Source organism: Bos indicus x Bos taurus, chromosome 24, assembly GCF_003369695.1.
Source record: "Bos indicus x Bos taurus breed Angus x Brahman F1 hybrid chromosome 24, Bos_hybrid_MaternalHap_v2.0, whole genome shotgun sequence".
NCBI lineage: Eukaryota > Metazoa > Chordata > Mammalia > Artiodactyla > Bovidae > Bos > Bos indicus x Bos taurus.
The window spans coordinates 37753874-37777180 of NC_040099.1; the positions used below are offsets into that span (position 1 = coordinate 37753874).

General features: G+C 42.9%; 1 protein-coding gene across 7 annotated transcripts in view; it reads right to left on the bottom strand.

Moving 5' to 3' along the window:
• DLGAP1 (DLG associated protein 1) overlaps positions 1 to 23307 on the bottom strand; it is a 788387-nt gene that overhangs the window by 13386 nt on the left and 751694 nt on the right. For all 7 annotated transcript variants that reach the window (XM_027526317.1, XM_027526318.1, XM_027526319.1 and 4 more), the window contains one exon: positions 8330 to 8751. In XM_027526317.1, coding sequence (XP_027382118.1) covers positions 8330 to 8751 — 422 coding nt within the window. The remainder of the gene's footprint in view (positions 1 to 8329; positions 8752 to 23307) is intronic.

The window sequence follows — 23307 nt, forward strand, 5'->3', positions numbered from 1 at the left end:
AGCACCACTTTTTTATTACAATCTTGATTAATTAATTAGCTAATACAGTTTTGGTTGGGTTATTGTTCCTCTTGTGTGCTCAGTAGCTTTAGTAATGTCCGACTCTTTGCAACCCTATGGACAGTAGCCCACCAGGCTCCTCTGTCCATGGGATTTCCTAGGCAAGATTGTTCCTCGTGGTTTTCTGTTTATAATACTAGTTGTGCTGACTCTGGCTGGAAGAGCCAGGCCATTTGGGATAAAGTGGAACATGCCTCTGGATGAATTAAGCCTCCTTATTGTCAACTTTTGACTTCTTTCTACTCACTTGGCCTCCCGCCACGATGGTTTAGACTTTAGGAGTGAGGAGGAAAAAGGAAGTTTTAAAAGAATGGATCCACCCACTTATTCCAAAGTCATGTGGATTTGTCAGACCAAAATCTGTGTGATTTCAAGTCAGATTATCCATGCAGAGACGTTTTTATTTACAAGTGTGTCCTCGTGGAAAAGAATTTTGCCAACCAACTGCCCAGCTGTTTCTCAAATACATTTGTGATCCAGAGCTGCTGTCAATAAAAGGTCTCCACAGAAAACATGGATCTGTTTCATTCCTGGCTGACAACGGCTGCTCTGAATGTAACAAAAGCACTTTTTTTTTTTTCCCTTAAAGGAGCCAAAACTTAAATGAATAAAGAATGATGAATTTATTAAAGGTTAATGAACGAAGAATAGAATTCTCAAGTAGAAATTATCTCGTGGACTAAAACCAGAGCTTCCATGGGGCTAAGCCCTGGGGGAAATATTATTTTGTTTGTAAAGAGCAAGTATTCAAACACTCAGCTAATTTTATTTTTCCCCAACTCTTACTCCAGGACTCCTACTTGTAAAAGATGCTTATGTTCCCATCCATGTCTCCATTTACATCAGCCATGAACTAGTAACAGCATCTACATCACATAGACAGATACAGTTTTTGAGCCTTTGAAACTGGAATGAGATGAAATGTGTTAACATTTCCCTTGGGAATATGGAAGGACTAAAAACTGCATTTAAAGTCCATTCCAATAATCTTCCACAGAAATAGTTATGGTTAGAGAAAGCAATGGGGAATTGTGCTCCATGATGCAAGTCCTCTCTCTGCAATCACTGCCTTTCTGTTGAGTAGAGATGTCTAGAACATTGAGAACAGCACCAGGAAAGTGGCTTCCAGTCATGGTCCTGCTTCCCTCTGCCCATCTCTGCCTCTCCCTGCCTTCATGCCTCTGAGCCTCTCAGCCTCAGATCACTCCCAGTAAAACACACCTGCAAAAGGATGCCCAGACCAGGACCAACGCCTTCCTCTTTGTGCCCAGCACTGTGCAAAGCAAAACGTACCCAGCATGCTGGAAGGTTAAACATAGGACACATTGCACCCCGTTTTCTTTTCATTACTGCCACTTCCTTTGTGGTCACGAATTTCAGGTTGGTCAGACTTTAAAAAACATGTAAGCCTGTGTGTGTGTGTGTGCATGTGTGTGTGTGTTGGGGCATGGAGGTGGGGAGGGACCTTTCAAAGGTCAATTCAAAGGAAAGATGAGACTAGAACCAGAAGGAGCTGGGATGCACCCACCTTACCCACTTAGAAGCACTCAAGGCTCGAGGCAGCTGATCTGAAGAAATCACAGCATGCTCCTGTGCCTGCCACCCACCAGTCCTCAGGCTGCAGAGAGGCCACAGGAACCCTGGGCAGAGCAAGCTTGGGATGGCACCCATCAACGGGTGAGGCAATGACTGTGCACAGCTTCCCCACTGTAACTCAACCTGAAACCTGGCAAACCCCATTTCAGGTTTCATTACCAGCCCGACGTTCGCTGCCAAGGCTCCCAGTCCTTCTAGGGGACTCAAGGTCAAATTTCAGTAAAGGGGGATGCTATTACCAGGCAAAATGAAAGTGTTACTAATCTGCCTCCCTCCCACACACCCTTTGGGTTTATCCGTTCGTTTCAGATAAAGCCTGAAAATTCCACATAGAAGTTGTCCACAGTTCAGGAGGCAAAGCTAGATTTCCAAGCACAATCAACCAGTATATTTCATCCTGGGGCCACTGAAACCTGAGCCTATGTTTGGAGCCGGTGGTGCTGGACTGCATTCCTGGTGGGAGCCTTGCGCTCCATCTGGGTGTTTCGTCCTGGTCAGATAAAACCAGACGGATCCCTGTAACATGCAGGCCCTCTCCAACAGCGTGAGGGAGCATCTCCCTGGGACAGCTGTTTCACACAAGGGCCCATTGTCTGAGACAAGCTCGGGTCGGTTTACTTCGAGAGCTGCAGGAACATTCTGTCAGCTGCTACGGCTCCCTTGCTCACTGCAGATTTCTTTTAGTTTGTTATTGAGCCAGAAACCTACCATCGACTGTTAGGGAGGAAGGTTTAACCCAAGAACCAAAGTCTTCATGCTGCTTTCATTTTATCAGGAAAAAGGATAGCTCCCCACACCCGAAGAATTTATAGCTCGACTTTTGGAGAGCCGTGACTGTAAGTGTTTGTTTTCTTTCTGGACTTCCTTAAGTACATTTGTCCAGTTTTGGGGAAAGCAGTGTTTTCCAGTCCTGGAAGGCCACAAACAAGATCCCCAGGAAGCAGCAGTTAGAATTAAGATGATAGCAGCATAAAATAACTGATTACTGAATAATTACTGCAAATTGGATGACTCTTTTTTTTTTCCTTCAGGGCTTCCCTGGTGGCTCTGATGGTAAACAGTCCTCCTGCAATACAGGAGACCCAGGTTTGATCCCTGGGTCAGGAAGATCCCTGGAAAAGGAAACGGCTACCCGCTCCAGTATTCTTGCCTGGGAAATTCCATGGACTGTGGAGCCTGGAAGGCTACAGTTCATGGGGTCACAAAGAGTTGGATGTGATTGAGCGACTATCACTTTGTTACTTCAACTCTCTTATAGAGAAGGGTGACTGCAACCAACCCAGGCCCCAAATCTGAATCTCAGGTTCCCATCAAGCAGTTGCTTCTTTACAGGGGGAGGGAGGCTGTGCCACGTGGTCTGCAGGATCTTAGTTCCCCAGCCGGGATCAAACACACACCCTCTGCACTGGAAGCACAGTCTTAATCACTGGACCACCAGGGAGGTCCCAGAGCAGACAGTTGCTGCTTCGAACTTCTTTTTTTCCCCCACGGACATGCTGTGTTTTGAATTTAGGAAGATATTTAACTTACATTCCTAGAAGCACGATGAATAAGTATGGACGTGATGATAGCAAGTTCTGACTCAAATACCTTCAGCTGCTGCAGAGTATTTTTGGGGGAGAGGGGATATTTTTGTGTGTGTGTGGTGAAATATACATAAGATCTACCATTTCAACCATTTTTAAGTGGGCCATTCAGAGACATTAAGCACATTCACTAAACATTTAAAAATATTTAAAATATGGAATAATTCTGGGGCCCCACAAGATAAATTAAACAGGTATGATTAGAATCGTCCTTTCTCCCACCCAGTCCTGCTTCTTTCCCTGCTGATGGTGAAGACCAGCTCTCGTGGGAGGGATTGTTCACGGAGCCACCATTGTCACATATCCTGAAGAATGACCCTCCTGTCTGGGACTCAACACAAAAGGTGGTTTGATGAGCAGACACATAGATTAGTGCTTGACCCTTCTATCCAAGCTCTTTTTCTGTGTACACAGGTTTGTTTTTTTTTTCAAAAGCCGGTTACTTAGACATTGGCTATGCCTGCCAAACAGAACTGGCTCCCCTTCCTTACTACCCTCCCCCTTATTAAAAAAAGACAAGCAAAGGTTAAATTAGAGACTTACTAAAACAAAGGCCCTCTGCAACCCCAGGCCCACTTATCGGAACAGAAGTGAGGTTGCCAAGGAGGCAGGGGCAGATATGTATGGAGAGCTTTGGAGGAGGCACTCAGGAACACACAAAGTGTTATTGTCTTGTCAGATGTTATTCATGTTGTATCTATTCCACCAGGCGCTTCTGTGTTCTGTGACCTTGGACAAGAGACTGCCAGAGAGCTGTTTTGAGGGCAAATAAAACAACACCTGTCAAGGCCTGTAGCCCACGGGCCCCGGGGACTGTGAGGACAAGATGGATATTCTTTCATGAGCTCGTATTCTCGCTTTCTCCCTGTTCTCTGGTCAGATCCTCAGCAATTTCCATTAGCCTCATTTGAAATTGGCGACTGACTGCGCATGTGCATGCTCCTCTGTGCTGTTTAGAATTCTGGTACGCTAGTGGGTAGGAGTTTCCATTTCATACATCCCAGAGCATGAAAGACAGAGAAAGCCTTCAGGTGCTTGTGAGTAGAATCTCGTCCCAAGAACTAGAAGGGACATGCGGGTTCATCTAGTCCAGGCAACTGACAGACACACAAGTCCTTTCCCGCCTTTTGGTGCTAGGTGTTCATATCTGTCTACCGGATCCCTGTTCTGATCAGCAGGGCTCCCCACTTTGCCAGGCGCTGCCCCTTCCAGCTTTGGGCAACAATAGCAGCGAGTTACTTGTTGAATATTTTGTAAGCTACTTAGGAAGAAAGGTTTGGCTAAAGAAAACACTTCTGTAAAACAGAATTTCCAAAATAGTTTCAGGATTCAAATACGTATTCACCGATCCCCTGTTATATGTCAAGAACTGTCAGAGGGACGGGGATATGAAGATGAATGAGACAAGAACAATTTCTGTCCTCAGACCTCACTTTTCAGTCGAGGAGAGAGATACATAGATTATCATCAAATAATGTTGGAAATACCTGGCAGACAAATGTATGGCTATTACAGAAGCACCCAGTTCAGCCCAAGGTGGTGCATTCTGCAAAGACTTCTAGAAGGTGAGGCTCAAGCTGAAGGAGGAGCCTTTTTTGTAGGCTAGATGGGCTTATATGAACAGACATTCAGTTCAGTCGCTCAGTCGTGTCCGACTCTTTGCGACCCCATGAATTGCAGCACGCCAGGCCTCCCTGTCCATCACCAACTCCCGGAATTCACTCAAACTCACGGCCATCGAGTCGGTGATGCCATCCAGCCATCTCATCCTCTGTCATCCCCTTTTCCTCCTGCCCCCGATCCCTCCCAGCATCAGAGTCTTTTCCAACGAGTCCACTCTTCGATGAGGTGGCCAAAGAACTGGAGTTTCAGCTTTCGCATCATTCCTTCCAAAGAACACCCAGGACTGATCTCCTTTAGAATGGACTGGTTGGATCTCCTTGCAGTCCTTAGACATTTCTAATTTGAATCACTTTAGTACATTTAAAAAACCAAAATTAAAGGCATTTACCTCTGAACTTTGTGTTAGCTGTTTGATCTAAAGTTCTAAAACAATATTTCGAAAAATTAATAATTTGGACTTTTCACTATAGACGATTGGTTTTCCAACTGAACTCGAGAAATCTGAGGAATTTTTGGTTGGTAGGGAGGGACATCGTTCCAGGGACTGAGGAGACAGAACTCTGAGCCCTTATTAAAAAGCTTCACTGTTATTCCTGTTATTTTATTGGTGTTTGGTGTATGTTTTTTAAATTAGGAAAAGGGGGCTCTGATATCGAAATATATTTCAAACTACAAAGGGAAACTCACTCCCCACTGAACAGGTCTCATTGCATACTTGCCATCTAAGATTACTCAGTTGACTGCTTTAAAGCAAAGCACCAAAACCACTCCCATGCTTAGTTATCTTTGCTTGTTCTGCAGCCATGACCCTCACACCTCCCCCACCCCGTCCCCAGGCAGCAACCTTGTAAAATAGAGGTAGAGCTAAAAAAATCACTATTCTAAAGAAAACGTCCTTAAGATGTATGGCTTCTTAATGGTAAGACAAGCAGTACCTTCATGTACAAAGAGCAAATTATTATTAGAACAATCTTGTTATAACAAAGTATTTTCATATGGAATAGGTTTATAAGTCCTGTTTATAAATCAATATTTTACTTTATTTTTTAATAAATTAATATTTTAAATAGCATCTGAAGTAAACATTCTGGAACAGTGAATGAATGAGCAGTTCCTTCATGTTCAAGATACAAATACACTTCTCTTCCATCCCAAACACAGGATGAGAGTCTGATTTTCTGGCATGATTTTCACCTTTCAAATACATATGCTTGTATCAAAATACATTGACTTGTTTTCATAACTTACACTTACCAGCTATGTAAGTGTCAAGGAAGATTCTCCTAAATCTTTATACATTGGCTATCCTCATGCATCATTATAAAGCTGGGTTGAGAGAAATAGATCTAGTCTCAGATGGGAAGAAAAGATGAAAAGAAAACACCACATGAACAGCTTCCCAGGTCATACTGGAAGTTAACTGGGGGAAGCTAGAACAAGTGTGAATCAATCCAATGAATGACCTGAAATCTGCAAAACAGCTTGCCCTGTTGAGCAGGGCACCCGAGGCCACTGCTCCTTAGATGTAGGCAAGTTTACCACATCCCAGTAAAGCTTACTAGGCTTTGAGTTTGCTCAAAAGGGGAAAGGAGAATAAGAAAATGCAACTGCTAAGACTTTCTTGGCTTCCCAGTAGCTCAGTTGGTAAAGAACCTGTCTAATAGTGTAGGAGATGTAGGAGACATGGGTTCAATCTCTGAATTGGGAAGTTCCCCTGGAGGAGGAAATGGCAACCCACTACAGTATTCTTGCCAGGAGAATCCCACGGACAGAAGAGCCTGGCGGGCTACAATCCAAAGGGTTGAAAAGAGTCAGACATGACTGAGCATGCATATATATACACATAGAAGACTTTCTTATTGAAACCTGCCCCCACCCACCGCTATTAGGTGTTGCTTCATAACCCTGTCACCAGGGCACAGAGCATGTTCTCTGTGGATCCACACCCAGGTGAGCATGCAGTGGCACGGACCGTTGGGGCAAGTGTCAAGGAGGTTTGCTTTTCCACTGCTAAGTTGTTTGCACTCATCATGAAAGAACAAAAGGAACATTACAGAAACATATTGATGGGTTTTCTAACCTGCTCTGAAAGGGAACAAATAAGCTAGTCAGTGGGTGGATAGGGGTCTGGAGGAGGAAAGAGCAGAGAAGAGCTGAGAGCAAGATCCAGAGCAGAAATCCTGCAACCTGTGAACTGTTATTTTGCAGTCTCCATTCTCATAAAAATACTTCCCTTATGGAAAGCTCACTGCTCCCTGACACAGTTCGCTTGGTTTACTTAGTAAGTTAACTGAACATGATTTACAGAAAGCTCTAGATCTCATTATTAAGAAATTATTGTTTTTGTTAGGGATGATAATACATGATTGGTTATTAAAAAAAAAAAAAAGTCCTTATCAGAGATGCACAGTGAATCGACGAGATGTCTTAGATCTTCCTTAAGATCCTCTGGCAAAAATGATGACAACGTGGGAGAAGTTGACACTGGCCACTCATTGAACTGGGTGATAGGCAGATGGGGGGGTTATTATAATAAACGCTCTACTTTTGTACCTGTTCTAAGATTTTCATGATAAAAAGTTAAATGATGACTTAAAAGACAAATCTAAAAAGCCACATCGTGACAATACTCTTCCAGGTGGTTCCCACCCCAAAATGAAGGCAGGCTTAGATGCCTACCACTGATTTTCCCTGATTCAAATATATTATCAGTAGGAAGATCCACTGTTCATTCAATAATCGTTTTTCACAGGGAAATAAACATGCAGCATTGATATACACACTGATTATAAACTATTTTCCAAAAATTTCACAGTTTTTGGAAATGTACAAAACATGTCTCAGGACTGTGGACATCTGGTAACTTCTTTGTCAACTGTTAACAAGGATTGTTGTTAAAAGGCCAAGTTTGAAAAGAACGGTGTCTGGGGCCTCCATTATTTATTTAATTTATCCATCCTTTATATTTATTTAATCTATTGAAATGTGTTACTTGTTTTAGCAGCTTAAGATTTGCCTAAATCTAAGAAGGAAAGCGCGGGCTAAGCAGGGCTAAGACTGTCAATAAGCGTGGCGTCTACCGGCCTAGACACGACCAGCCTCGTTTCAATCTTGTATGTTAGTGAAAGTAGTACATTTGGAAGATTATAAATACCCAAAGGATGCCTAGCTGGGGATCTTTGAACTAGTTAGAATTACTGTTCCTTCCCTGAGGAGCAACACCAATGGGAGAGCGTCTTGGGGAAAGAGGAACCATTCAGAAGCCTCAGGGCACCCCACCATGGTCCAGAGCCGAAAGTCCTAGACGCAGAGCTACAGAAACTGAGACAACAACATGAGCAGCTCGGCGCAACCGGAAGGAAGGAAGAAAGTGTCCCCGCCCCGCCCCATCCTGGATGCCCCGCCCCATGCCCCGCCCACAGCTCCAGGCGTTTGCGCAAGCGCATATGCGGCGCCGCACTTACTCTCCTCAGGAAGGTTGTTCTCCCGCTCTTCTCTCTCCATCTGCTGGCACCAGCCTTCCATGCGGTCCCGCTCCGCCTGGAGAAGCTTCAGAAACCAGTGGCCGTCCCGGTGGCACACTGATCTCTGCACGGCCTCCAGGGGGTCTTCGGTGATTGAGTCAATCCAGGGGTCCGGGGGCGGCAGAATGGAAGGATCGAAGTCCGCGTCGAAGTCCTCATCGACCGCGCAGGCGTGGTAATGGTTTCCTGAGCCCTGGATGCTGACGGTGGAGGTGCTGGCATCCCGGGAGAACTGTCTGGCCACCGGGCCGGGGCACGAATTGTCCTCTATCGACTCCAAAGAGTTTTCCAGGTTGTCGTGGAAGTCCAGGTCGGCCTGCACGGCCGTCGTCACACTGTTGGAGCGAGTGAACCTGCGGAAACTTGGAGGGATAGAGACGAATTAGTTAAGGGTGTTCCTTGAAGCAAAACCACGTTCTGCTTTTCTTCATGGGTGTGCCAGGAGGGAGCGAGCAGTCTCATCCTCTCCATCTGTGGAGGTAGTCCCTGGAGGCCAGCGCATCAGTCGCCATAGCTCTAGTGTAAAGAACACGATCCCTCCTCTCTGGTCAATATGGACGGAATGTGAAATCGTATTTGGAGAAGGTTTAGAAGTGGACCAACAGGCACCAGCTCTCAAAGCCAGATCGATATCCAGGGTCCACCTTCTGCCCCAGTCTGCCATGGCTTGGATCCTTACATACAGTGATCAGTAAACTTGGTGAGGGGTAAGGAAACAATTCAGTTATATCTTGCTTTGCTGTAATTTTCTTTGAAACAAGGTGGGGCGGGCGGGGCGGGGAAGGGAACCCAACCCATCGTGGACCAAGACTATCTTGAATCCTGCATAACCACATTTCCCAGGGATAGCTCTTACCTGAAGACAAACTAAAATGCCATTAAGCTTCTCTTAAAATTAAAGCTCCTTTCCCTGGTAGTTCTTCTGTTGATCATCTGGTCATAGTGATAATTTGGTACAAAGCCTTTGGGGCAAAATCAGCTCAGATCTAGAGTTCTCCAGTATCATCTTTCCCTGTGCCTTTAATGTCCCCTCCAAGGTCTTTCTCCCGAAATAAAATACAAGACAACTTGATAACAGCATTTTGTATGGACATCCATGCAATCGGTGTTTCTCAGCCAAATGGCTCAAGACACCTACAGCGAGGTGAGGACTGATGGAAGGTGAGAGGGGTGGGGAAGGACAGGGAAGTAGCAAATTCTTTCTCAAACAAGGGGCAGGGGAAGGCCTGGGTCTGAAGTAATTTAAAACAGCTCTGGAAAGTTTCCCTGGCTCCAAGAGCAGACAGGCAATGACAATTTAACAAGATATAAGAGTTTATAGAAGGCAGCATCAGGTGTCTGTTACCCCACTTGATACTTAGTTTTTAAGGTAACTTCCTGATCTAATATTTTTTATTCTGAAGAAATATACATAACATAAAATTGACTAACAACTTTCAAGTATATGATTCAGTGGGGTTAAGTTCGTTTCCATGGTTGGGCAGCCATCACCACCATCCCCCTCCAGAACTTTTACATCTTTCCCAACTGAAACTCTGTACCCATTAAACAACTCCTCACCCCACCTCCCTTCCCTCCAGCCTCTAGCAGCCACGATGGCACGTTTCGTCTCTCTAAATTTGATTATTTTCAGTCCCTCATGTAAGTAGAATTACACAGTATTTGTCTTTTGGTCGCTGGCTTATTTCACTTAGCATGGTGTCTTCAAAGTTCATCCATATTGTAGCATGTGTCAGAATTCCCTTCCCATTTAAGGCTGAATAATGTCCCATTATATGTATATACCACATTGTATTCATTTTTTAATCCATTGATAAACACTTGGCTTTGTTCCACTTTGTGGCTATTGTGAATAATTCTATGAACATGGGTGTACAAATATATCTTCGAGATTCTGCTTTCATTTGTTCTGGGTTACATACCCAGAAGCAGAATTGTTGAATTATGTGGTAATTCTGTTTTCCCTAGCAGCCGTACCATTTTATATTACAACCAGAAATGCACAGTTTTTAATTTCTCCACATCCTTGCCAACACTGATTTTCTGACTTTTTCTATAGTAGCTGTTCTAATGGGTATGAAGTGGTGTATTTTCTTGGCTGGTTCATAATTATGCCATGTTACAATGGTTTATTTGCCAGTTGATTTTCAGTTAACATTCAATAGTGCCAGCCTTAAAGGAGAACGCAGTAAGGTCCATACAACATTTAATAAACCAGATAATATGTTTTTTTCTTAACTCCCCTGGAAACTCTGTAAGAGCCAGTTAACACCAGTATGCTAGTCCCTCAAAAATAAAGAATGAACAGACTGGAAGTCACAAAAAGGAAAAGGTATAATCATCTCAATCAGTCCATTTCCCCCCTAGAGAATAAATACCAAGAAAATGACTGCACAATTGATATGTGTTAATTATTAGGATGATCACAATAATAAAAAAATGTGATGCTCGCCATTCATTTTATGAAGATAGGCCAGCTAAAAAAAGCCGGTCCATCTCACTGTTTGCTGTTTTCAAGAAGTTACTTCTGTAGTCAGAGAAGAAGAAATATTGTGTGACATGCCTTATATGCAGGATCTAAAAAGAAACGAATCAGATGAACTTATTTACAAAACGGAAACAGACTTACAGACTTAAAGATGAACTTGTGGTTGCCAGTGGGGAAGGATGGGAGGGAGGGATAGTTAGGGAGTTTGGAGTCAACATGTACACACTGCTGCATATAAAATAAATCACCTACAAGGACCTACTGTATAGCACAGGGAACTCTGCTCAATGTTATGTGGCAGCCCGGATGGGAAGCAAATTTGGGAGAGAATGTATACATGTATATGTATGGCTGAGTCCCTTTGCTGACCACCTGAAAGGAATTGGCAACCCACTCCAATAGTCCTGGAGAATTCCATGGACAGAGGAGCCTGAAGGGCTACAGTCTGGGGTAGCAAAGAGTTGGACATGACTGAACAACTAACACACACACACGGCTGAGTCCCTCTGGTGTTTACCTGAAACTAGAACCTATCACAACATTGTTAATCGGCTATACCGTAAAACAAGATAAAAAGTTAAAAAAAAAGTTACTTCTGTGGAAGGTATCAGGCATGGTGATTTTATAGGTGGTTCAGATGGTAAAAAATCTGCCTGCAATGCAGGAGACCTAGGTTCAATTCTTGGATTGTGAAGATGCTCTGGAGAAGAGAATGGCAACCCACTCCAGTATTCTTGCCCAGAGAATCCCATGGACAGAGGAACCTGGTATTCTATAGCCCATGAGATCGCAGAGAGTCGGACACGACTGAGCAACTCACACTTAACTCTGAAATGGGTCACAGGAAAAACTGCCCAGTGTGAAAGTCTGAAAGAATGTCCTTTCTGGTGCTCTCTGTGAAAACAAGAATCATTCTGCCACTGTGATTCTCCCAAAAGTCAGCAGTTTCTTGGCTTTAGGAGGCCACTTCTGCCGCCTTCTTGCTCACCCGCCAACATGTTAAATGACATCTGAAGCTGAGCTGTCTCTCCAGCTGCACGTGTGTGAATTGGATGACTTTCCTCCCAACAGTTGACATCCTGCCTGTTCCACTGACACAAAATCCCGACTATGAAAACACTTGGCTCCACTTTCCAAGATCATGGGCTGCCAGAGGCATAACATTTCCAGACTCAAGGAAGGCCCAGCGCCTTATTGTTTCCAACTGGAGCAAACTTGCCAGAGACAGAGTCTGCCGCGCACGCAAATCACAGAGACCCACTTTCCTCATGCCTCTTTTTATCTATCCAAATCCGTACCACCAGCATTCCTGATAGAGGGCTCCTGGCTATGAATCCTGTGAAGTATCCACCTTCTTAAGAAAAATGACTTGGCAGGAGATGAGTGGAAGTTTGCAGGTTAGTCACCCAGAAAGAAAGAAAGGTAAAATTAAAATGGTTTGGGATTAAAAGCGGTGCCTTTGAACTCAGGCAGCCCTCTCCGGGTTGCACTGCTTCTCTCAATTAAGTTCCTTAAACGAGCACTTTATTCCACCCAGAGTTTTCAAAGAATGTTCTGCTCTGTGAAACACTTTATGTCTTTCATGTGCTGAGTGTGCTCTGGGCGAAGGGTGTGATCAAGTTGTTGTTTAAAAGTTTGATAGGAACACAGAAGGAGTCACTGGATTTATTTCTGTGTTTTTGAAAAGAATGGATCAGTTGCTGGTGGATGGTAAAAACCTAAAAGCTGAACCCAGTGGCTTCAAGACAGTTTCCAGTCTTGAAACTTCCTTGGTCCTTCATGCCCTAAAGGCAAAATGTGTAATAATTACAAATTCTGAAATGAACTGACTGATATTCTGGCCAAGGGATTGAAAAACAATGAAACCAAAGACTGAACCATCCAGTACGGGACAGGATACTGTGTCTGTTCTGAAGGGAGGAGGAACGACACTTGTGAGCATTCACCTCTGCTGTTGCTTTTTGCTCTTTCTATGAAACAAGTTTATCTGTCTGATGAGAGGATTTTCTGTCCCTTCACTTTTCTGTTCAGCAGATTACAAATCAAGAAATAGATGGGAAATATTGGAGGCTTATTCTCATCTCCCTTGTCAGGTGGAGGTGTATTTGAACAAAATGAGTCATCAACAAAAACTAAGCAGTCTTATATCTTTAGAACACACATGCTTTGTTCAGTTATCTGAGACACAAATCATAAAGACCCTTGCTCCTTGGAAGAAAAGCTGTGACAAGCCTGGACAGTGTATTAAAAAGCCGAGATATCACTTTGCAGACAAAGGTCTGTATTAAAGCTATGGTTTTCCCAGTAGTCATGTATGGATGTGAGAGTTGCTCCATAAAGAAGGCTGAGCACTGAAGCATTTATCCATTTGAATTGTGGTTCTAGAAAAGACTCTTGAGAGTCCTTTGGACAGCAAGGAGGTTAAACCAGTCAACTCTAAAGGAAATCAACCCTGAATATTCATTGGAAGGACTGATGCTGAAGCTGAAGCTCCAATATTTTGGCCACCTGATGTGAAGAGCCAACTCACTGGAAAAGACTCTGATGCTGGGAAAGATTGAAGGCAAAAGGAGAAGAGGATGGCAGAGAATGAGATGGTTGCGTGGCATCACCGACTCAATGGACAAGAATTTGAACAAACTCCAGGTGATAGTGGAGGACAGAGGAGACTGGCGTGCTGCAGTCCATGGGGTCAAAAAGAGTTGGATATGACTGAGCGACTGAATAACAAGTCAAAACTTATCATAGGGATACTCAGTCACACCTGTTACAGAATCCTGTACTCCATGGGTCCTATCCACGTAAAAGTTACCTTTCAGGACTAAATCTAGTTTCAAAGAGAGAAACGCGAGTCCTATGCTGTTCTTTCTTCTTTGCACATTTTTTCCTGTACCTCCTGTAAAAGGCTGAATACACAAGGAATCTGGAGATACCGTCCTTCAAAAGTTCAGAATCTTGGTGTTTTGGGAAATGGTACTTAACCGATGTAAAAATCCAAGATGTCTCCTTACATAAAAGACAGGTGGAAAGGATGGTGAGGGAGGTGATGAGATTGAGATGAAGAATTAAGACACCCTAACAAAGAGATTCAGTCTTTCTGTCAGACCAGCTTCCCAGTTAGAATGGAGCACAGAGGAACCTATGGGTAATGTAGCCCTTGTTCACAAATTCAGTGGAAGTGTCCTGCTCCCCATTTGAATGTGGTTAGCACAGTGCTGTTGACAGATTTTAAAACTACTCAACACAAGCATCCATTGGTCATTTAAAACCCTCCACATTCATCATCCTTTTGCCCAAAGCTCTCTTTAAGCAAAGAACATTAGAATAGGTTTTCTACACGAAGGCTCACTCTAGGCCAAATAATTGTAACACATGTGTCAAGTAAAAGGGAGGGAATGGTAATGATGAGAGTGGGCTTGGTATCAGCTGATAGTGTCTGTGAGGGCCCAGCTTGTTGCCATTCTCCTGTTAGTACCAGCTGGGCAGGTTCTGTATCCTTGATGGGCTGTCGCCAAGGGAACCTTAGTTGGAAGCCTCAACAAAACATCCTTGAGCTGACTGTAGTGCCCCAGAAGGAACAACTTTCCCTCCGCAACGAGAACATTAGGTCATTTGTTGGCTCCTGACCCCAGGTAATGAACAAAAGCCTGAGAAGTCTCACTTACAGTTGTCTTTCACTGAATCCTGTTATGGGGTCAAATGGGGGCCACTGGCTTGTGAGTCAGTTGGTAATTTTTCTTTTTGCAAAGTAAATTATCTTGGAAAGCATGTAAAAAGGAAGAAAGAGAAAGATGGAGGGAAGTGGGAGGAGGAGGATGGGCAGGAAGGAAAAAATGAAAAAGAAGGAAGGAAGAAAAAATGTATGAGGCATATAAAGAATTATGCCAGTTTCCAGGCTTTTGAAATGTGCAGTGCATGAATGCCACACCTTTAGAACTCAGGTGTACCTGAAGGAACTATTTGGCTAGGCCATAGTATTGTTAACTTGGCAAAGAAAAGAGATTGTTGAGTATAATAGGGAGGGTGGGTGCTCGTCTGTGCCGTCCTCCAGGGAAGCTGAGAGCAGTTGGATTGATCCAAAGCCTCTGGGTTGGCAGGTGCTGGTTTCTGACTACCAAAGGTCTTGCCAAGTCTCTGGTCCTTGAAGAGGCTGTCAGAAGATGCTGCCTCAATTTTGGCTTTTTGTTTTTAACATCCTGCTTAGTCAAAAAGGCCCAAATTGCTGCAAGCCCAAATGTTTACCTATTTAAGTCAGTCACAATCAAAAGAGGTCTTTTGTAGCAGTTGACACAGTGTTTAAAGAGAGAACAATGCTTCTTTCCCACAGGCTTGTTCCTGCCAGTTTGAGGCTTTAACCTGTGAAGCTTTAACATGTGAAGCAAGGGAGATGTTAAAAACTCAGAACTGTATAGGAATAGAGGTAATTTTGGTGAAGGAACAAAAGCAGGCATTGGTTTCTAGAAATAGGGAACAGGTCCCATCATGGGCACTCAAGCTTTCCTTCCACACTTGTGTTCAATCTGTGTGTTCAGAAACCTGCTGAAATGGCAGGTGTCATTGACAAGCACTTTTTTTTTCCCTTGCTGCTCAGCATGGCTTGCAGGATCTAAGTTCCCCTACCAGCGATAGAACCCAGGGCCCTGGCAGTGAAAGCAACGAGTCCTATCCACTGGACTGCTAGGGAACTCCCTACAAGCACATTTTAATGTCATCATTTCCTCCCTTAAACATTAAGTGTGTCCTGGAGGGTCTCTGTGTTACAAGGAAAGAAGGAGATGGTTCCACCAAGTGGGGATAAGAAAGGCCAGAGGCTATTATTCAAATCCATCTGCTCCCATTCCCATACCATAAATGAAATATAGATGAAAGATCTTGTTTTCCTTTGCATACACACACCTCCAAATACGCACATCCTGCCCTGGACCAGACAGCATATTAAAAAGCAGAGACATTACTTTGCCAACAAAGGTCCATTTTTCCAGTAGTCATGTATGGATGTGAGAGTTGGACCACAAAGAAAGCTTGAGTGCCGAACAACTGATGATTTTAAACTGTGGTGTTGGAGAAGACTCTTGAGAGTCCCTTGTGTTGCAAGGAGATCTAACCAGTCAATCCTAAAGGAAATCAGACCTGAATATTCATTGGAAGGCTGAGGCTGAAGCTGAAACTTCAATCCTTTGGCCACCTGATGGGAAGCACTGACTCATTGGAAAAGACCCTGATGCTGGGCAAGATTGAAGGCAGGAGGAGAAGGGGACGACAGAGGATGAGATGGTTGGATGGCATCACCAACTCGATGGACATGAGTTTGAGCAACCTCTGGGAGTTGGTGATGGACAGGGAAGCCTGGTATGCTGCAGTCCATGGGGTCGCAAAGAGTAGGACACAACTGAGCGACTGAACTGACTGACTGACTGCCCCGGACATTCACTGTTATCTAGCCTCACGTATTTAACAAGGAAATGGTGGGGATCGGGGAGTTAATGAGGGAGGAAAAGGCCACAAAATGACTTACTCTCCATTTATTCTGGGATAAGTTTTCTCCTCTAGTTCCCTTGGCTCTGACAGTAAATAGTCTTTTCAGTAACTGTCTCTCACTTGGACAATCTCCAGATAAAGAGGCCAGCCAGTTAAGAAGTAGTTTACAAAGACATAGGAGGAAATAGTAAATACACATACACTAGGAAAATAACATTCTGGAGTTTTCTTGGCAGAAAATTGCTGTGAGACCAGTAGCTTTTCTCTGTGCATGTCCATTTGTCATTTTGACAATGTTAATAAATAACCCCAAAGCACACGATTTTGAAGCTTTCAGCTCCCCTTAACCCTTTCAGTTGTGAAGACCAAAGATGATTGCTTTATAAATTGTTAAAAAATACATCACAAATACCTAACCTTATAAAATGTAGTTGAGTTGGGATGGGGACAGGAGACTGGAACCTGTACTGCATGCTTATCCACACTTGTCTCTTGTTTCTGAACTAGAGATTATGAGGGCAATATAGTGACCTGGGAAATATAGGAATAAACAGAAAGGCAAGACCCAGGAGATTGGGTCTAGACATCAACTAAGAGTCTTCATCTTGGGATTTCCCTGGTGGTCCAGTGGCTAAGACTCTGAGCTCCCAATGCAGGGGGCCTGGGTTTGATCCCTGGTCAGGGAACTAGATCCCACATACCACAACTAAAGACCCTGTGTGCCTCAATTAAGACCCAGAGCAGCTAAATAATTTAAAAAAAAAAAAAGAAAGTTTCCATCTGTGTGTAATGCTCTTTCAAAATTATTGAGGAAACACTGCTGGAATGTTGAATCAGAGAATATACACCTAAAAAAGGTATAGGTGTTCACTATATCCAACTCAAAAACTAGCTATGGAAAGGTAAAGTTACTTTTAACTTGGGTCTCTTTGTTTGGAATGCTCTTTTTCTCCCTATGATTCCATACATTCCAGTATATTCCATGACCTTCCAACCAGAGAGTAGTGCTGATAACTGGGCTTACCCCATCCACAGGCCAAATAAAACCTACATTGATGACTTCTGCTTCTGGCCAAGAATAGAGTAAGAATGACTGAATTGATTTACACGTCTCTCTGAAACAACTGTAAAAGACTTACACACAAATAAATTGTATTTACGTGACCTAACAATGAACAATTGGAAATGGAAATAAAAACAAATTTACAACAGCAAGAAAGATATGAAATGTCAGTGGGTAAAGCTGACAAAATATGTGCAGGACCTAAAAATAGCTGTAAAAATTAAAAAAGCACTTTGAAAAAGAAGGAAGTTGGTGGACTTACATTACCTGATTTCAAGACTTACTATAAAGCTACAATGGTCAAAACAGTGTTGTATCGGTGTGAAGATGGATAATTAGATCAATGGAACAACACAGAGAAGGCAAAATTATTTATATCTATCTCTTTTTATCAATAAATATTTGAGAGAAGTTTCAAAGGATATTCATATGCAAAAATTAAGCTTTGATCCATACCTCACACCATGTATAAAAGTTACGTGAAATATAGGTCCTAGACCACAAAATCTAAAATGACATTCTGGAAGAAAACATAAAAAAACCTTGTTACCTTGAATTAGCTAAAGCTTTCTTAGCTACAACACTGAAATCACAATCCAGGGACAGGAGGAGGCTTTGGGGAGTGACGGATGTGTTCTCTGGGGTTCTCCGATGGCTCAGCAATAAAGAATCTGCTTGCAATGCTGGAGACCCGAGTTTGATCCCAGGGTCGGGAAGATCCTCTGGAGAAGGGAATGGCAACCCACTCCAGTATTCTTGCCTGGAGAATCCAATGGACAGGGGAGCCTGGTGGGCTACAGTCCATGGGGTCGCAAAGAGTTGGACACGACTGAGCACACATCTAGTTTGAAGTTCTACTTCCTGCACAGTTTTTTTCTTCTTTTTAAAAATGTGCTTAATGTTTGTGTACTTGTGCTTAGTTGCTCCAGGGAATCTTCCCAACCCAGGGATTGAACCCAGTCTCCCACATTGCAGGCGGATTCTTTACCATCTGAACCACCAGGGAAGTTTTATGAACATAAGTTTTATGTGCTATGCTAAGTCACTTCAGTCGTGTCTGACTCTGTGTGACCCCACAGACGGCAGCCCACCAGGCTCTCCAGTCCCTGGGATTCTCCAGGCAAGAACACTGGAGTGGGTTGCCATTTCCTTCTCCAGTGCATGAAAGTGAAAAGTGAAAGTGAAGTCGCTCAGTCGTGTCTGACTCCTAGCGACCCCATGGACTGCAGCCTACCAGGCTCCTCCATCCATGGGATTTTCCAGGCAAGAGTACTGGAGTGATCCTCAAAATTCCCCCAGGTGTATAAGCGTCTTCTCCATGCATTGGATCAGATTAGGAATTCCACCAATCTTCTTAAAGAAGTCTTTAACAGCTTCTGACCTGTCCCCTCTCACCCAGACACTCAGCAGACCTGCCTCACCACTGTTGTCAGGAGATTCCTCTCCATCATCCTGAGACTTCCCTTTCCCCTTTCTTGTGCTGGATCACCTGTTTCCTGGATTCCATATTTACTTCTTTTTTAAAAAAATATTTATTTATTTTGGCTACACCGGGTCCCACATGTTGTAGCACGTGGGATCTAGCTCCCTGACCAAGGATCGAACCCAGGTCCCTTGTGCTGGGAACGCAGAGTCTTAGCCACTGGACCACCAGGGAAGTCCCTGTATATTTACTTCTTTGCTTTTTTCCGTTTTGTACTTTTTTTCTAGAAATGTCTTCAGTGTTATCTTTTAACTCTTCTGTTGGGTTTTCCAGTTCTCCGTTAAGTTTTTTAATTTCTAAGAACCCTTTTCTTTCCATCCCACCTCTCCATTCCCCACCAGGTGTACAGGAAGATGCTCTGTAAGGGACCGCATCAATTTCCACTTCCTTCACAGGGACTTCTTGCCTAACCTTCCTCTCTTTTCTCTAAAAAAAAAAAAAAAAGAAAGAAAAAAACTTAAAAATTTTCTGGATTTTCCTTAAAATCTTTGGTTCTCCTTTCGTGGCTTTTCTCTGGTCTCTGTGAGTTTGCTGATTCTTAGCTGTCTCCTCCTTCTTGAAAGTCATAGAAAAAGCCTCCTGAGAAGTCTGTACTTTGGAGACAGGCTCATTCACTGTGATCCTCAGTGTTGGGTGATCTAATTGCAGAATCCCTGATGGCAGTTTCTTTGGTTCTTTGGGCTCAGACTGGCCCATTCCTCCACTGCAGGCTGTTCATACACCTACGTAGAGGAAATGTGTCTGGCTGCTGGGATCCTGGGAGCCGAGAGAGCATAGAACACTTAGGGCAGGTGCCTCGACATTCTGTTTGTGAATTTTCATTTATCCTCGTATTTTCAGTACAGCAACCCTGCCCTCAACTGTTTGCCTGTCTTCCAGACCCAGAACTGTTTGTTTTGGCCTCTGAAGGGAAACCTCCAGCTTCCTGCCAGAGTAGGGAAGAGCCATCTGTCACCTGACTGCAGATTCAGGCAGTTTTAGCTTCACCCCCGGCCCTACGTCCAGTGCTGTCAATGCCCACGCCTTTTGTAGGTTCAGAGACTTAAGTTGAATTACATCTTAGATTTCTGCATGGCTAGCTTTAGATTCAGCTTTCTCTGGTCACCTGAGCCAATTATCATGTGTCTATCTGCCTTCTGGCTCCCACAATCCTGGTGCTGTATTTTTTCCTCTCTTGTTCTCATCCTCCACAACTTGTGCCAAAACAAACACAAAATCCTTTTACTGTCATTTAGTTTCAGAAGGCCTCAAAGATCGATGTGTGTATATTTTTTTCACCACCTTTAATCAAAAGTCAATCTAGCAATAATGCACATATTCAACAGGGAGAGAAATTTAACTCATATTCTTAAATACTGTGTAACTATTAAAGAAGTATTTGTCATGAATATTTAATAATGAGAATGCTTTTGTTGTAATATTAGTTGACTTTTTAAATATTACTGAATTTTTTACAAAAGATGATTTCAACAACTTTCAAAACGATCATGGAGAAAGCATGGGTAAAAATATACCCCTCTATTAATTCATGGTTAATGAGTAGGATTATGGAAATTTTTATTTCTGCAATTTATAAATTTTTATGGTATAGAAATATTATCTTAATTTTCTTGTCATTAATTAGATTACTTAATGATTCACAATTATTATAGAAAAAGTATTGTTGTTGCTTAGTTGCTAAGTCATATAATACTTAAAAAGATATCTGTCTATCCATGCATATAATCTCAGTTTTTTTCAGTTGCTCCAAAGTTCATTGGAGAGTTATAAACTGTTAACATGCTGCTGTATGTTTTCCTCTCAGTAAATCTGCATGCTATTTTTATAATAAAAATAATAATATTCTTCCTCTTTGTATCTACTCTTAAGAGTCTTGGAGTCAGTCATGGGCTAACGTAAAAAAGTCTAGTTTGAACTACTGTTGAAATACAATTGTTACTTGAAAGAAAGGGGAGATCCCTGGGAGCCTTTTAGCTTTCTCATCTTAGTCAATGGAAAGGATTGGTTTACAAGATTTGCTAATTATCAGCTTGGAAGACAGGAAGACCTCATGAGAACTCCTGGGGACCAGTCCAGGGAATGGGAGAGAATGGAGGCAGGATGCTTGGAGGGCTTGGGATAGAACATAGAGCACAGCTGAGGGGAGCGTTCCTAGGGGAGGGCTTGATCCACTTGGCTTAGAATCAGTCCTGCAGAGCAGCAAAAATATGCCATGTGGATCCTATCGAATAATCCTATTGGCTGACCTGTGAAACAGGAATTGGGAACAGAGACCTAATGTTGGGGGCTTCCCAGGTGGTGCTAGTGGTAAAGAATCTGCCTGCCAATGCAGGAGATGCAGGAGACAAGGATTCCATCCCTGGGTCAGAAAGATTTCCTGGAGGAGGAAATGGCAACCCACTCCAGTATTCTTGCCTGGAGAATTCCATGGTCAGAGGAGCCTGGCAGGCTATAGTCCATGAGGCTGCAAAGAGTCAGACACGGCTGAGTGACTGAGCACATAAAGCACACAGCTAATGTTGGGTGGAGATGAGACATTGCTTTATTAGCCTAAAGGAAGTTTTGAAGTCTTGCTTCAAAACCCCATGCATTCATGGACCCTGGCTTGGTGCTGCCATAGTATTTAATCTAGTGACCTCCAGACAGCCTTCCTCTGTGCGTGGTCCCTGCCTGCGAATAAGTGAGGAAGGTCTGTGATCCTCCATTTGGATTCCTTTTCTTGAAGTAGATAGGTTATCAGTGCATCTTATCTTTTTAGTAATGAGTTACTAACTTTTTCTTTTGTTTCAATAGGGAGCACTGAATAGCACCCTGAGTTTACAAGTCTACCTTTTAAGAGATGAATCAGCTAGATGGACTCTGCTATGTTAGATTTAGTTCCTAAATCGTGATGGTTTCAAAAAGTGATATTGAGTTTCAGCCTCTTACAAAGTCTTTTTTTTTTAATTAATTTACTTTTATTTTTGGCTGCACTGGGTCTTCGTTGCGTTGTGTGGGCTTTCTCTAGTTGCAGCAGGCGGGGGCTACTCTTCATTGAGGTGGGTGGGCTTCTCATCCTGGTGGCTTCTCTTTTGTTTCTGAGCTTGGGCTCTAGGGTGCACGGGGTTCGGTAGTTGGTGGCTTGCTGGCTCTAGAGCACAGGCTCAGTAGCTGTGGTACATGGGGTTATTTACTCCAAGGCATGTGGGATTTTCCCAGACCAGGGATGGAATCCATGCATTGGCTGGCAGGTTCTTATCCACTGTGCCACCAGGAAGCCCATCTTACAAAGTCTTTTAATCTTCTTCTCTTTGCACTATCTTTGTTTCTCTTGCTCTATTTTCTTTCTTTTTTCACTTTTTGTTAGGCTAGTGTCATTTATCAGTCTGTTTATTTGGGAAAGTGGGAGATGGATTGTAATAGCCATTCAATGTGAAAACAAGTCTTACCTTATCACTAGATAATTTTTAAAAATTTAAAATATTAAAAAAAAAAGCCCAGCTGTCTTTAAGAAATCTCATCTACCCAGTTTTGTATTTTAAGATCCTATCTAAATGAATGACTACCAGCAAAATTATAAAAAGAATTATAATTAGAGACTGAAGAAACAAGTAATCTCTGCTTGATAGCAAATTTCTTATGGAAAGGTTGAAAACAATCATTAACATCAATTTTTAATGCTTATTTATTTCATAGCAGTTAACTACATAGTGACCTTCAAGAATGGGTATGGTTTGGAATTTTAAGCACCACCAAAACTGGGGCTGCCAGCTCTTTGGGGGGATGTATTTAAAAGAAATTACTCAGTTTACTGGGGAACAGCAATAATTTATTAAATGTTCAACTTTTTAATAACATGATAAAAATAGCTCATTTGAAGTTTGGGGGTTGCTATTAGGCATATAATGTTTAACATTCCTACAGATATGGCCAAGTGTCAGGGCATTAATTCGGTGATATAAAATTGCTAACTGCAGGGGAAATGTTTGAAGTACATTTAAAAAATTAGGATGATTTTCTCTTTATCTTTAAAGAAAAGATAGTATAATTGCTTTCTTGAGACTTCACTCTTCAGAGAGATTTATTCATGTTATATGTAATATAATGTAATATCCTTCCTTATCTCTGATAATTTTTCTTACTCTGAAGGCTCCTCTGTCCGAAATTAATATAGCAGGCTCCTGCTTTTTTTTTTTTTATTTTTGGCTGCTCTGGGTCTTCACTGCTGCTTGAAGGCTTCTCTCTAGCTGCTTCAAGCAGGGGCTGCTCTCTAGTTGTGGTGCACAGGCTGCTCACTGTGGGGGCTTCTCTTGTGGTGCATGGGCTCTAGGCACGTGGGCTTCAGTAGTTGTGCACAGACTTAGTTGTTCCATGGCAATGTGGGATCTTCCTAGACCAGGGATTGAACCTGTGTCCTCTGCATTGGT